Below are 14,383 nucleotides of genomic sequence, written 5' to 3'. Positions count from 1 at the left end.
AGAGAAAAGAGAAGGAGAGAGAGAGAGAGCGAGAACAATTTTTCTTTCAAAAACTTTTTTCTTCGTAACTACCATTTTGAAGAAAAAACGAAACAAAAATTTCTACATATTTTAATACAAATAAAAAATTTGTATATAAAAAAATATAAATACAAATACAATTATATAAATACGTGTTCGGGTTCCAGGTACCCACTGGTGGCCAGGGTGATACTTAAAATGATTTCGCTTTACTAGTTATGGTCATAATTTGTTTGGTAAAGATATTCGAAATCGTCAATTAAAACAGAACATTCTTACACTTTTTGTAAAAGGTGTCGCAAAAGTAATCCTCCTATCAGAAAATGCTATAAAATTTACTATTTGGCCCCTAAACACTGCCAAGAAACATCGGAATGTCTGTCAAGTATATATGCCTGTACAAAGGTGGTGCAACAGTAAACATCCTATGTTTTCTTTGGCTGTAATTTAGACATTTGGGGTCTATTGTAAATTTTATAGCATTTTATTATGGGAGGATTACTTTGGCGTCACCTTATAAATACCATGTCAGATCCATGAATAACTAAATTCGGCAAAATTGGAGTCCTTTTCTTAAACAAAAACGACATTAAAGACCGAAATTTAAATTCTTCTGTATGACCCCATTTGTCCATTTGTTCCATAACTAATTCCATGCAGTGGGTACTCTTTTTTAGGTGAATGAATGAAAATGTTTTTGGTATTTCCAGGTGTGTGCGTGTGCGAAGAAGTCATGATGAAACCAGTAAAGAAAGTCTTCAAATCGGACGGGCCGAATTTATGATACCCTACACCACTTTGCATGCTTAGTAGAGTTTGACATAAAAATATGGGGTGAGAGGGGGATTTCTGAGATTTAATTCATACCAACTATGATCATAGTATTTGGTGCAAAACCCATTTAGTGCACAATTAACTTGAAATCGGATAAAGATATATATGGGAGCTATATCCAAATCTGAACCTATCTCGATTTGGCAAAGGTATTTCCGAGCTGTATTTGATATATTTACCCGAATATCGTTACTACCGAGTAAATATTACGGCTGCGGAGGACAAAAATAACAAATCGGATGAACAATATCTATGGGAGCTATAGCTATATCTGAACCGATTTCGACAAAGCATAGCATACTTGTTTCTAGACCCAATTTGGTCGTATGTGCCAAATTCCATCCCATTTGGGCTAATTTTAAACGTTTGGTGCACAATAAAAGGCAAATCGGACGAAGATATATATATGGGAGCTATATCCAAATCTGAATATATTTCGATAAAATTTGGTAAATGGCATTTCTGAGCTGTATTTGATATATTTCCCCAAATATCTTTACTACAGAGTGCATATTACGGCTATATAGAATAAATTCAACAAATCGGATGAACAATATGTATGGGAGCTATAGCTATATCTAAACCGATTTTGATAAAAATTGGCATATTTATTACCAGGCCTAGTTTGGTCGTATGTGACAAGTTCCATACCATTTGGGCTAATATTACACGTTTGGTGCACAATAAAATGTAAATCGGACGAATATATATATGGCAGCTGTATCTAAATTTTGACCGATTATCTCCAATTTCAAAATTGTTTGTCCGTGGGCCAAACAAATGATTTGTGCAAAATTTCATCTGAATCGGACAATAAATGCGACCTGCACTTTGTTTACAAAAATATATGGACAGTCATGCGACTCAGAATGTGATTCTATGCAAATCTTTGAAAGGAGCTATGGGTCTATCTCGTTTCCGTTTGCTTGTTACAAACAAATGCCCAAAGACATAATACCCTGACCACCTTGTGGTGTAGGGTATAAAATCAATTTAGTGAGATTTGTGTATTTTCAAATAAAATTTAAAAATGAAAAACCAAATATCTAAAATTGAAAATAATTTACAAGACTTTTTAAACGTTAACTAACTTGTCATAAAGAAAAAAAAAAAACAATTCGAATATGGAAATGGGTGGGTGATAGTTTCAATAATGGTGGTTGTTGATTCCTGTGTGTGTTGAGTGTTATTGTGGTTGTTTTTTATGAGAATAATGAAAACAAATCAATACCAAAATCATAATCACAATGATCTAAATATGAACATCACCTCTTCATTCGATTTTCTTGGATGTTTGGTTGATGGTGATATACATTTCATGGCTATATGAATTACTAAAATTGTTTTCTGTTCTTGTATACATACATATATATGATGGCTTGGTTTTACATTTCTTTTGAATCTTTCATTTCGTATATATATGAATTTTTTTTACTATGATATTAATTCGTAAGTATTTTGTGGAGATTAACTTGAAAATGGGGGAGAGAGCAAAAGTTTTCTAATACGTTTACAATTACACACACACATACTACTACATGGAGTACGATAATAGCCAAAAATTTGTATTTACTTTGGGTTTGCTTTTAGTTTTTTTAGGTAAATTTAAGGATGGGAAATGAAGAAACAAAATTACACAAAACTAATTGAAATGAGCCGATTTTAAAATACCCAGCACCACCACTTGATATATCCATAACACCCGTTTCCTAATCATCAAAGAAAAAACACACATTGACATAAAACATACAAGGACCTCCCTACGTGACTCTGTCTTTAATACGCTTAGGAGAATCCTAAAAGCCTCCCAAAGTTTAGGATTAGGATTAGGAAGACAAATGTGGATCATCTTCAGAAGAAGACCAGACCGAGTTACTATGACCACATATTAAAAACAGTCACAAATATGTGCAGCAAATTTGTAAATTTTGGAAGGATTATAAATATCAAGTAACTACAATAATAGATGGAAAATAAAGCCGTGATTTCTAGGCAGTCAGGCGGTTGTTGAATTAGTAATTCCTTTTCTGTAAAATTATTTTTCTGTCTTTCATTTGCCCCTGTAAGCACATACTACGAAACTGCTTCAAATATCCCAAAATAATGTTTTGAGAATTGCTACAGGTTTATTTGGAGCTCTGTATTTAATTTGGCCGCCTCTCTGTGGATGCACTTTGGACATTCCGGCAAATGAAATAATGTTCTGGGTTTTGCTAAGAATTTCTTCAAGAAGCTAAATTCGGATAATATTCTTAAAAAAACAAGGATGCTGTCAGTCAGGCGACATTATTTGTGATTTAATAACAGTTCGAAGCCGATTTACCCTGGCCTTAAGTCACAACAAAATTTTGAAAGGATTAAAAATGTTTGAAAGCATTAATTTCTTTTCTGTCAAATTTGTTTTTATTACTTCTTTATGTTCTGAAGAAATATATTGATTTCTCTCTCTACATTGAAACGTTGAAAAGACCTAATGACTCCAAGAGTAATATGGTTGCAAATCTCGGTAGTAGAAACTCGCAAAAAATCTGTGAAATAAATAAATGAACAAAATAAGCCCCTATATGGCGGCTGTTAAAAAGCTGACAGAGATTCTGAGAATCAAGAAGCCAGTCGAAATGGCAAGGGAACTTAGCAACTTCATAACAGGACCAGTGGCAATATATGCCGACTGCCAGGCGGCCCCTTAAGCTATCAAGTTAAATGCCATCGAATCAGAAGCCACTTACAAAAATTATAATGTTTAATCGCGCAGATCATGTTGAACATACCCCAGAAAATAGAAACTCAAGCCCCAGCTGAAAGCCGGGCTAGTTTAGAAAAACTATGGTTCGCATAGCGGGTGTTGGACATATCTCGAGGAAAAAATTTCAAGCCTCGACAGAAAGCCGGCTAATTATAAAAGGTTAAATACATAATTGTGGAGAAAATCCCAATTTCATGATTTGCATCACTAATATTTTTGGAACTATAAGAGATATCAGCACACATGGTACCATTTCGGAAAGGCAAGATTGTAGGCTATGATGTAGCACGTAGATGTTAGTGGGTCCATTTTCGAGTTTTTAGGGGTTTTTCAAAGAGTACTGATATAAAAATACCAATTTTTTTCTGCATTATTCCGGAACCGGTATCATATGACCAATACCCTTACCATATGACCACTTGTTAGAAAGGTATTTCCATAAGCTTTCAAATGATACCCATTTTGTAGATAATGTTTGTAGAACCGGATAAAAACCGGATGTTGTATCCGAACTTTCGGGCCAAATGACCTGCTAACCGCGCATTTCTACCTCGAAAAAAATACATTCCCTTTATTAGGTTAAAAATACCCACCTGCGGTAAAAATTTCAAAATGATCCGTGCATAAGCCCTAAACTCAACTTGCTCCTGTACCGTAATATGGGGGCTATGCGACGGCATTGGTCTGCATACGCCATTTTTTCTCTTAGGCTCTAGTATCCATCAAGAAATTTGTATACGAAATTTGCAGCCATTTCGATATATAATGTCGTTAAAATCATAAAAATACCTAATATTTGGAGGTATCCATTATGATTTGCAAATACAGAATTTGAAGCGATTTCGGTAAATAATGTCGCTAAAATCATAAGCCAAACTATCGATAAGCTGTTATGTCAGCTGTTTCAAGAAGACCCTCATCGGGTTGCTGGAAGAAGATGATATTTGGAAACTAAAGGCAGGGTAACTGAAGATATCTGGCAGGAATATTCCATGCTCCGAAATCTAAGAATCGCGCTAAGCATATTATTTAACAATTGCAATATCAGATATGTTGACCTCAGAATGGGATAACTGCGGTCTGGACTATTGTACACAATTTGTGGATGAAAAGGAGGAAGAGGCGATTAAACTCCTCATATTTTCCATGTTATCAAACAGGAGACAAAGACTATTTGAAGAATAAACTCTGGAATTTTTCATGATGCTAAAAGCATCTCCTGGAAAGGCAAACCAAAAAAACCTCTTCCTACCCCTACAAAATTTCTTATTTCTTTCTAAGATGAGCGCAGTGGTACAATGGACTCCGAGTGAAGTTGCTGCCGAATGTGTAGCAACGCATCCTTAACCAAGCCGAACAGTCTCTTCCTTTTGAGAAAAAAAATGTTTGAAATTGGAATGTGAAGGAGAAACGACAAATCCCTTCACTGTTTCTAATCAAGAGGTACTAATTTCCCTTATGACAATCTACCAACTTTTTGGTATTCCCCTCAAGCGGTCGTGGTGGTGTGGGTTATATATAAAATAGTTATAAAATATTATTATTTTGGATTGTTCCCATAATATATATGTAGAATGTATATATATATATATATATATATATATATATATATATATATATATATATTTTAAATTCAAACAATTAACATAGCCCATTATAAAATATAAAAAAACAATATATATATATAAATAAAACAATTACTTGAGCAAAAAATCCAAACTATGTATGTTTTTTTTAACAAATGTGCTGTTTTGTTTATATATACGATAATGCTGTTATATATATATATATGTATTTATATATATGATTTTTGATAGTTTGACTCACACATATATATTGTGTTTTGGTAGGTTTGTTTTTTTTTTCTTTCATTCTATGATGTAGTTATATATATATATGATGATGTATATATGTAATGTATATATATGCAATTCTAATAATGCCTATGATGTTCTTTTCTTAGTTGTTGTTGTATATGTTGTGTCTATGTTGTTCTTGCAGTTGTTTCCATTGAGATTTTTATTTTGTCTTGTGTTTTGTTTTATTTTCGAAAATTTATGCGTTGTTAATGTGATTTTTTTTTTTTGAGTTTGTTTTTTGCTACTACTTCTTCATCAGCGTCATCATTATCCTTGATGCTTAAATAATTTTTGGTTATACGCGATGTTTGATGATTACAATATGTATGAGTGTAAATTGTTGCTGTTAATGTGTGAGTGTAAAAAAAAAAAAAAACGAAAAACACATGAAATAAAAACTAATTGCATATGTCTTTCTGTCTGTCTGTCTGTCTGATGGTGGTTGTTACACAAATCATTTTATGCTGCGAGGATGATAATTTGTCTTACATATGTATGATGGCTGTGTGAGGGGGATAATGGCTTGAAGATGATGTAGGGACATGGGTAGTTTGTTTTGTGTAAATGGAAGAAGGTTTCCTTAAGTATCCTTGATTTGTTGTTTCTTTTCATCTTCTTTTTGCATCGCATAAGGAAATCATAAATTTTAAAAACAAAACAATACAAAGATAGAGATAGCGAGAGAGATAGAGATAATAAACCATAATAATCATAAAATAATCGTAATCATAACCATAATAATAATAATTATAATTGTTAATAAAAATATTTGTTTCGTTTTCAATTCAAAAAGTATACTTATATGTCTAAAGAACGACGTCAGGCAGGTCGTGCGGCCTGGCCTAGGCGCGCATTTGGTTTTCATGTACAATTTTTCTTTCCTTATAGTAGATCTCCTCGGACTCTTTGTCGCACAGTAATAGTACAACAGCTCCAAATAGGAAAATGGCAGCGCCCCAGCCAACGCCATAGGCCCAGCCAAATTCCCAAATTGGTCGATTCGCTGTAAACAAATTGCAAAGGAATTAGTAATTATATTTTAAATGTGACTAGGTTATATTTGTTTAATTACCCAGATTCAGTTCTCCAGCAAAACATACGGGATAAATTATTAAGGCCGATAATACAGCTAATACTGAAAATGTATAGAAAAAAAGTATTCAATTTAGAAAGTTTGCATTTTAAGGCTTTGGTGGTGAAGAAATATATTTGTTTCTTCCAATGTCAAACTTCCAGACATATTAAAAAATTGAAATTAAAATGTTTAAACGGATTGGAAATTAGTCTCCAATATCGAACACACTAATGACAGTCTAATAGCAGATAGCAACGTAGTTTTTGAACTGATATAGAAAATGCTATGAGTCTGAGTTGGAGAATATCTCATATGATCTCTGGGATAACCAATCCATAAAAAACTTTGTATGAGGATCACTTCATGTGCGGAGAAGTGGTTTAAGGAAGCGTTATTGGAAAGTGATATATACCAATAGGTAAAAAATTGCACACCATTGTTATTAAAGGTTTGGTTGGATCTAGGTCTATCCAATCTTGCATGATAGTGTCACCCTTGAAGTAGGAAGTTTAGATAAGGGGGGATTTTGGAAATGTGTACTTTTAAAGTACGAAAAGATGTAGATCTTTAAATTTTGCATGGCAGTCACTCTTGGTGTAGAGTTCAGATAAAGCGAGATTTTTAGAAAACTGATTTCAAGGGCGCAAAAAGTTTCAAGAGGAACCACATCGTTATTCAACAATTGGAAAGGGTATACAAAATTACTAAGAGTAAATCAGAAATTTTGCTTGGGTAGTTGGCTGAAATACAGAGTGATAAAGAGATGATAAAACTGCAACCAACTTCAGACTGCTGTCATTTCTAAGCCACTCGTCCGACAGCTGTTAAAATTATTCCTGTGACAGCTCATTATATTGTTTACAAGCGTACAAAAGCATTTTGGTGAGAATTTTCCAGAAAAAAGTTATTCGTGATGGAATTCAAGCGTGATAGCGTAATTCCTTTATATTCGGCTGGAAAACCACAAGTGGTTATCGTTAGAGCGCTCCACCATTTAAATGTGAATAAATCTTTTGTGTCTCGTACCATCGCTTGATACCGTGATACTAGTAGCATAGCCCGACGTCAAGGAAGCGGACGGAAGAAAACAGCAACATCGGCAGAAATGGTTCGAAAAGTAAAGAAGCGACTTGATCGAAACCCGCGTCGCAGTGGCCGAAAAATGGCTTGTTAGCTGAACATATCGCAATATTCCATTCGGCAAATATTGAAAAATGAGCTCGGGTTCAAGCCATTGAAATTCCAATAAGTGCAAGAACTTACACTGCAACAGAAGGAAAGAAAATAGACTCGAAAGAGCTAAATAGTTGCTTCGCTTGGCCGAAAGTGGTGAAGTGCCGAATTTGGTTTTCTCCGATGAACAAACAAAATGATCGTGTTTACTTGCCAAAGAGGTCAGCTAAAAATGTGCAACTTCGGTTGGCCACCAGAACACAAGCGCCGGCCATGGTGATGGTGTGGGCTGCCATAACAGGCGATGGTCGTTTTCCGCTCGTATTAATCGACCGCGGCATCGGTGTATTAAAGCCTTGGGTACGCAAACATTTTGGCCACAGACCTTGGACATTCCAACAGGACTCAGCACCATCGTTACAGGTTCCTCGCTTAATTTCCAGCGCACAATGGCTACCAAAATCTCCGGATACCAATCCGTTGGACTATTGTGCCTCGAGAATTTTGGAAAGCAAGGTTGGCCTAAAAAATACCAAAGTGTCGATCACCTCAAGCAAGCGCTTAGCCGGGAATGGGACAAAATACAGCAGAGCAACATTCGGGCAGCGTGCGACGGTCTCATTGGCCGTTTGAAGGCCATAATTCGTACTAAAGGTGACTAATTCGAACAAGTCTAAACTTATTCAACATTTGAAACCTAAAATGTGTTTTTAATATTTATAAATTCCTGATGTTTGGGTAAGATTTAGAGATTTGATGTATTCTGAGAGCTATACGATATTTTGACTTGCTATCCTTAGTGGCACTGGATGCGTCACATCTAGAGTTAAAGACATGCGCAAAAAATGACCACATATCCCTATGGAATAATAAAGGCGTAGGAAAACATAAAAGTCCTATGGGGCGCCGCCAATGAGATACAATTCTTAAGGAACGGCTCTATACCAGACCTTAATCAGATCAGGGAATACTGGTTTAAATGTATGTCCACCAGGCAATTGTTCTAACCCTCTTTTCAACCTAACTTCGCTACTTAATTTACTTTAATTGCGATGTAAACTTTCAAAACCACCAAACACACGTGGCCTTTGTCATCCACTCGTCCGTCGCCTTGAGCCATACGGCCGCAAAAGCCCTTGTTGTTGTTGTCCTCATTGCACCGCAAATGCTTAAGCAGCACATTCGTTAGACTTTCGTAATATTTTAATTTTACAATTTTTATCCATAGCTGTCCACAAGACTAACGATGCATGAATAGTCAGTGTCTCATCTTTGGATTAAAGCCCCATTTTGAACCTATAGTCTTTTTACACGTTGCCCAGCATCTGTGAGCTGTTTACCTTATAAAAACATATCTCCATTGTCCGGGTCTACGTTAAGACCTCTTGGTCTAGCCCAGTTGTATGCAAGTTTCAGGACCGTCTAGGGTTCTTTCCCCTCAGAAGTATTACAATGTCGTCTGCATAACAGACTGGCTCAAATCCCATTGGCAAAGTAAAGCAACCCCCAGGAAAAGATAACAAAATATCTTCCTGTGGCGTTTCTTGACCAACATTGTCCCTTTTGTTTACATCATATAACCTGCAACTTATCCATATATTTCTTAACATATGGTTTATCCAGTCCCTGAGGGCCCAGGCGAAATTATTTAAATGTTGGATTAGTGTATCTGTGCTAACTTTTTTTTGTAATCATATTTTTGTGTTACACGGCGATATTGTTTTAGGACAAATGCAATGGATCACTGGCTTCCCTAACCCAGCCTTCTTTCAAACAAAACTTGGCGATTTATGTTTAAAAAAAATTGTGAATCTAAAATGAATTTTCCAATTAAATTAACCACATTTTTTAAATATGTGAATATGTGTGTGAACATATTATACTTACATGATAACAGCATTACTAATACCGCAATTCTATAAAATTTATATTTTAATGTGTGATTTTGGGTTTTTAAACCAAGTCCGGTTAATATTGTTGCAATAACATCCGTTATTAGCGTTATAACACATAGTACAGCTGTTGCTTTAATATAAACTGGAATAAATGGGAAAAGAAGGACAGAAAAAAAACGAAATGAATGAAAATTAATTAATTGTATGGTCAATAATTGTGGTTACACGTGTCATCAAACAACAACAACGGCAACGACAACCATGAGAGCAACATAGAAAATAATAGAAGTTGAGAATACTTACAAACATCACGACTGGGATAACAGCCTGGAGGATCAATTATATTAAATGGAAGTGGTGGCAATACATCCTCTTCGATGCAATGGACAAATAGACCTTGACGCCAGCCCTCAGCCATTAGCCAATCGGTGGATGCCAATGCCATAATCATTAATAGTATAACAATAACGCCACAAATAAATGCAATGACCTGTGGGTTGGGCGATGCGGGAGGGGCAGGCAGCGGACATCATCATATTGTTTTTGGGGGGGTTTTCAACATTTCATTATTATTATCATCATCATTATTGTTGAGATCCAATTGTGAAATGTTTAGGCGCGCCAGGTGTTGCAGGTGTAGTTGTAGGTGAGCCCGAGCGTGGAGAACATGAAATGAAACCAATCAAAAAGAAAAGAACAACAAATTAGTTTATTACACACAGTTATACGCACATTATTTATTTTAATACTGTATTGCGATAACAATAAATATATTAACAATTTATGGCTTGTTAGTCGGTAATACGCCTCCCGTGTCAAAAAAAATGCGCACAAAAATTTGAGCCATTGTAATGTCCTTTTTTTTGGAGTCCAGTTAGTAATTATTTTAATTGTTTTGTTAATAATTGGGTAATGTCGTCATCAATTGTTGGCCACAAAATCGAAACCCAATGGAGACATAAATCCCATTTATTTGTTAATGAAGAAAATTGTCGAATATTGTGTTCACAATTTTTATTGACAATTTTTAGAATTATATTTATACGAAGCTTGCTATTTATGGCCTTCTAAATATAGCTGAAAATTTTTATATTTTTATACACTCCACACCATCCGAAATCGTCCAACTGTCCATTGTAATTACGCCGTAGTGAAAAAGAATTGAGGGATGACTAGATTTTTTTGTATATTTTATATGAAACGTGTCCTAACGCCTCTTGAATATAGAGTCCAAAATAGATTTTGGGCGTTATATTTACCCAAATCACGGCCACAAGGCGCTACATTAAATTGTAGAAAGACTTGAAGATCTTTAATCAAACCATTCCATTCCGGTTACCAGTAATAGGCCTATATTACTCAACAACATGGAAATTTTTTGCGGAAGAATATAGGTGGGATGACTTTCAAAATGCAAGAATTGAAGCCGAACAACTGCAACGTAAAATTTTGGTACGCATAACAATATGCGAGTCGAGAGGCAATTTCGTTGAAGTTTTATTTCAGGTTCGTGGGATTTAACGCCTTAAGATTATTTTTGTATGGTTATGTCCATACCGTCCTCATTGCACCGCAAATGCTTGAGCAGCACAATCGTCGGTCTTTTTTCATTTTTTTATCCATAGCTGTCCACCAGACTACTGATGCGTATGTTAGAACAGGTCTAATTACACTTTTGAATAGCCAGTGTCTCATCTTTGATAGAAACCCCATTTTGAGCCTATATCCCTTTTTCCATCCTGTCCAACATCTGTAAGCCTTTAGAATATATTAATTATTTGATATGGTCAAAACATGCCTCATCGAAATAACGGTTTTAGACCCTAGGTCTCTTTGACCAAATCCCTTCAGGAAATTTGGAATCGATCTAACGATGTTCGTCCGTCTGTCTGTCTGGTGCGCACGACAACTCTCGAAGGGGGTATCCGGTTTCGTCCAAACTTGGTGCATCGTAATATTATTATAAAACCTAGATCGAGTTCGAAGATGGGCAAATCGGTCTACTCCTTCTGGTACCTTCCCCACAAAAGGTTGAAATTTTCAAAAAAAAAAATATTTTGCTGAACAGTAAGAGAAAGGCTAATCCGATTTTGCTCCAACTTTGCAAATTCTAATATTTATATCAGGGCTAGATCAGATTCGAAAATGGATCATATTGGTTCATTCCATCAAGTACCTCCCCCACAAAAATTTTGAATAATTATAACACTTACAAAATGTGATATAAGAGCCCGATTGTCTCCCAATTGCACACATCACATAATTGTTTTTTACCCAAGGTCAGGTGTAAAGATGGAATATATCGATCCACTCCTTCTGGTACATGCCCCACAAAGGGTCAAAGTTTTGAATAACCAAAACGATTATAAAATCTGATATAAGCGTCCGGTTGCCTTCATATTTCACACATCCCATTATTTAAACTAACACAACATCTTCTGTGAAGATGAAATATATTGGTCCACTCCTTCTGGTACCTTTCCCACAAAGGGTCATAATTTTAAATACCCATGACGCTCATAAAACCTGAAATTAACATCCGATTCCATTCAGTCTTGGCATATCTCAATATTTCCATAAACATGAGATCTGTTATAAAGATGGTAGTGATCGGATCATTTCTTCTGGTACCTCCCCCACATAGGGTTCATTTTTTTTAAAAAACAAAACGCTCAAAGTAGCATGAGAACATTTTTGCTATCGCAAGATCTATTGTGAAGACGATATATATCTGCCAACCAATTCTGGCACCTCACCCACAAAGGGTCACAATTTCCAATACTTATATCTCTCATAACTTGCGATTTATGATTTCGCATTAAATTGGATATAAATGTTCGATTTCCTTCAAATTTTGCACACAGCAATATTTTTATCTGTATTAGAGGAAGTAAGAAAATAGAATACTTCGGTCTACTAAATCTGTTACCTCACGCATATTTCCACATTTCCAAAATTTCCGAATCTGGCACGTTGTAATATTTTTATCAGCCTTAGCTCAGATACGAATTTGTCAATATTGTCCAACTGCTTCGGAACCTTCCCCATAAAGGGGGAATAATTAAGACTGGGGGTATACATCTGTCGGCAAAACCGACTGATACTATTTTACTTGTTTTATATATTCTTTGAGTTTATTATGATAACTGTTTCGGAATACTACTTGTTTTTTACGTCGAACTCTACTATAAAGTCTTCGGACCTCTTTTCCTTTGTTACGAATTTCCCCTGACATCCAGGTTTTTTTGTAAACAAATTTCCCCTCTCGAAGCGGACAGCTTTTTTCGAATGTCTTTACTAAAATCTCCGTTAAACTATTTACATCTCTGTCTATATCCTTTATGCTTAGGCATTCAATGATTCCTAGCCCTAGCCTCTCTTTTATTAGTTTCCCAAACTTTATCCCTTCCATTTTGGATTTGTTCCGGAAACTTATCGAGTTCAGCGGCGGCCGTGTTAGTTCAACTCTTATAAAACAAAGAGTGCTCATCCGAGACCCTCCAATTCTTTATGTCGTTGATGAGCGTTAAAAACAAGATTCACTTCCTTTTGGAGTAGAGCCAGGAAGATCATATCTGGTCCCGCTGCCTGAAACGGTTTGAAACTTTTAATGTGGCATCCCTTAACATCGACTCATCAATTTTTGGTGCTTCATGAGTCACATTTCCTCTATCCGCCGATGTATCTACATGAGCTCGGCTGGAAGTGTGCTGCCATCCGAAGCCATTATCTCGGATTATGTATGAGTGTTAGAAAGAAACTTTTGCTTAAATTCCACCAAAGAGTGCTGATCCTGACCTCCAATTCTTAATGTCGTTGATAAGTGTTAAGAATAAGAAGATCCACTTCCACTTTTGGAGCAGAGCTGGGAGGATCATATCTGGTCCCGCTGCCTTAAACGGTTTAAAATTTTTGATGTGGCAACCTTTACCATCCATTCATAAATTGTTGGTGCTTCATAAGTCACATTTCCTCTATCTGCCGATATATATACGTGTGCCGTGTTGCTCGGCGGGAAGTGTGTGTTCATCCAAACTTGACTTGTGTATGAGTTGTAGAAAGTAGCTTTTGGTAAAATTAAACCAAACTTGAGATGTGAGTTAACAGTGAAACAAAACATGAATCGTTCGTCACCAAGAAGATAATAGCTAAAGAAAATCACTCTTTAAATTTCCCAATGGCGAGTCAGAAGTGTGTTGCAACATTACCGACAATACTTCATCCGGACCAGGTGTGTTAATGAAACTGAAAGGTGATTGAATTATTAGATTTAGAAAAAAACCACGACTTACCTTTAACGGTCGGGTGATTGTTATGGTTTCGATAGTCGTTGTGGGCGCCATTTTCGATGGTGATGGACGTCGTGAACTGGAAAATTTTGCAAAAAAAAAAAAAAAAAAGAATTAAAAATTAAATTAAATCTTCAATAATTTCAAAAATACAAATAACATTATTTTCGATTTGCATAAGCATTTGTCTTAAGATAAAACATAAAATTTGTTAATACGGCATTTTTGTTCTATTCAATACTCACCAATTTTTAACAGAATGTTTGCAGTTTTAATGTTACTTATGTTACGTTAAAAAATTGTTTTTTTATTATTTTCTTCGGTTTGATGATGATGCGCTGGAGAGTTTTTTACAATTTCAACAATGTGTATTGGATGTGTATGGATTGCGGATGATGCAAATTTGGTTGTTGTAATCGCTTATTATTGGTAATTGCTTATTTGGTTAGAGATGTTGTTATTGGAATAAACTTGGATTTTTACAAAAAGTA

General features: G+C 35.4%; 1 protein-coding gene and 1 long non-coding RNA gene across 6 annotated transcripts in view; one reads left to right on the top strand and one right to left on the bottom strand.

Annotated features, from left to right (window-relative positions):
- The first annotated feature begins 2,836 nt into the window (after positions 1 to 2,836).
- On the top strand, positions 2,837 to 3,305 carry LOC131804099 (uncharacterized). The gene is made up of 2 exons (XR_009342896.1): positions 2,837 to 2,917; positions 2,980 to 3,305. It is a non-coding gene; the product is annotated as an uncharacterized LOC131804099 (long non-coding RNA).
- Positions 3,306 to 5,551: 2,246 nt separating this feature from the next.
- LOC101891271 (transmembrane protein 47) overlaps positions 5,552 to 14,383 on the bottom strand; it is a 35,373-nt gene continuing 26,541 nt past the window's right edge. For 2 of the 5 annotated variants that reach the window (XM_059126465.1, XM_020034947.2), the window contains exons 2-7: positions 14,138 to 14,328; positions 13,896 to 13,971; positions 9,907 to 10,093; positions 9,596 to 9,745; positions 6,533 to 6,595; positions 5,552 to 6,463 (exon numbers count right to left, since the gene is read on the bottom strand). In XM_059126465.1, coding sequence (XP_058982448.1) covers positions 6,303 to 6,463; positions 6,533 to 6,595; positions 9,596 to 9,745; positions 9,907 to 10,093; positions 13,896 to 13,946 — 612 coding nt within the window. In that variant the 5' untranslated portion in view covers positions 13,947 to 13,971; positions 14,138 to 14,328 and the 3' untranslated portion in view covers positions 5,552 to 6,302. Of the gene's footprint in view, positions 6,464 to 6,532; positions 6,596 to 9,595; positions 9,746 to 9,906; positions 10,094 to 13,895; positions 13,972 to 14,137; positions 14,363 to 14,383 lie in introns of all 5 variants that reach the window. The other 3 variants (XM_020034946.2, XM_059126467.1, XM_011292051.3) reach the window with 2 other exon arrangements.

The sequence above is a fragment of the Musca domestica genome, unplaced genomic scaffold, assembly GCF_030504385.1.
Source record: "Musca domestica strain aabys unplaced genomic scaffold, Musca_domestica.polishedcontigs.V.1.1 39, whole genome shotgun sequence".
In the NCBI taxonomy this organism is placed as follows: domain Eukaryota; kingdom Metazoa; phylum Arthropoda; class Insecta; order Diptera; family Muscidae; genus Musca; species Musca domestica.
The sequence above is the reverse complement of the archived record's forward strand: the minus strand, read 5'-3'. Positions and strand labels throughout refer to the sequence as shown.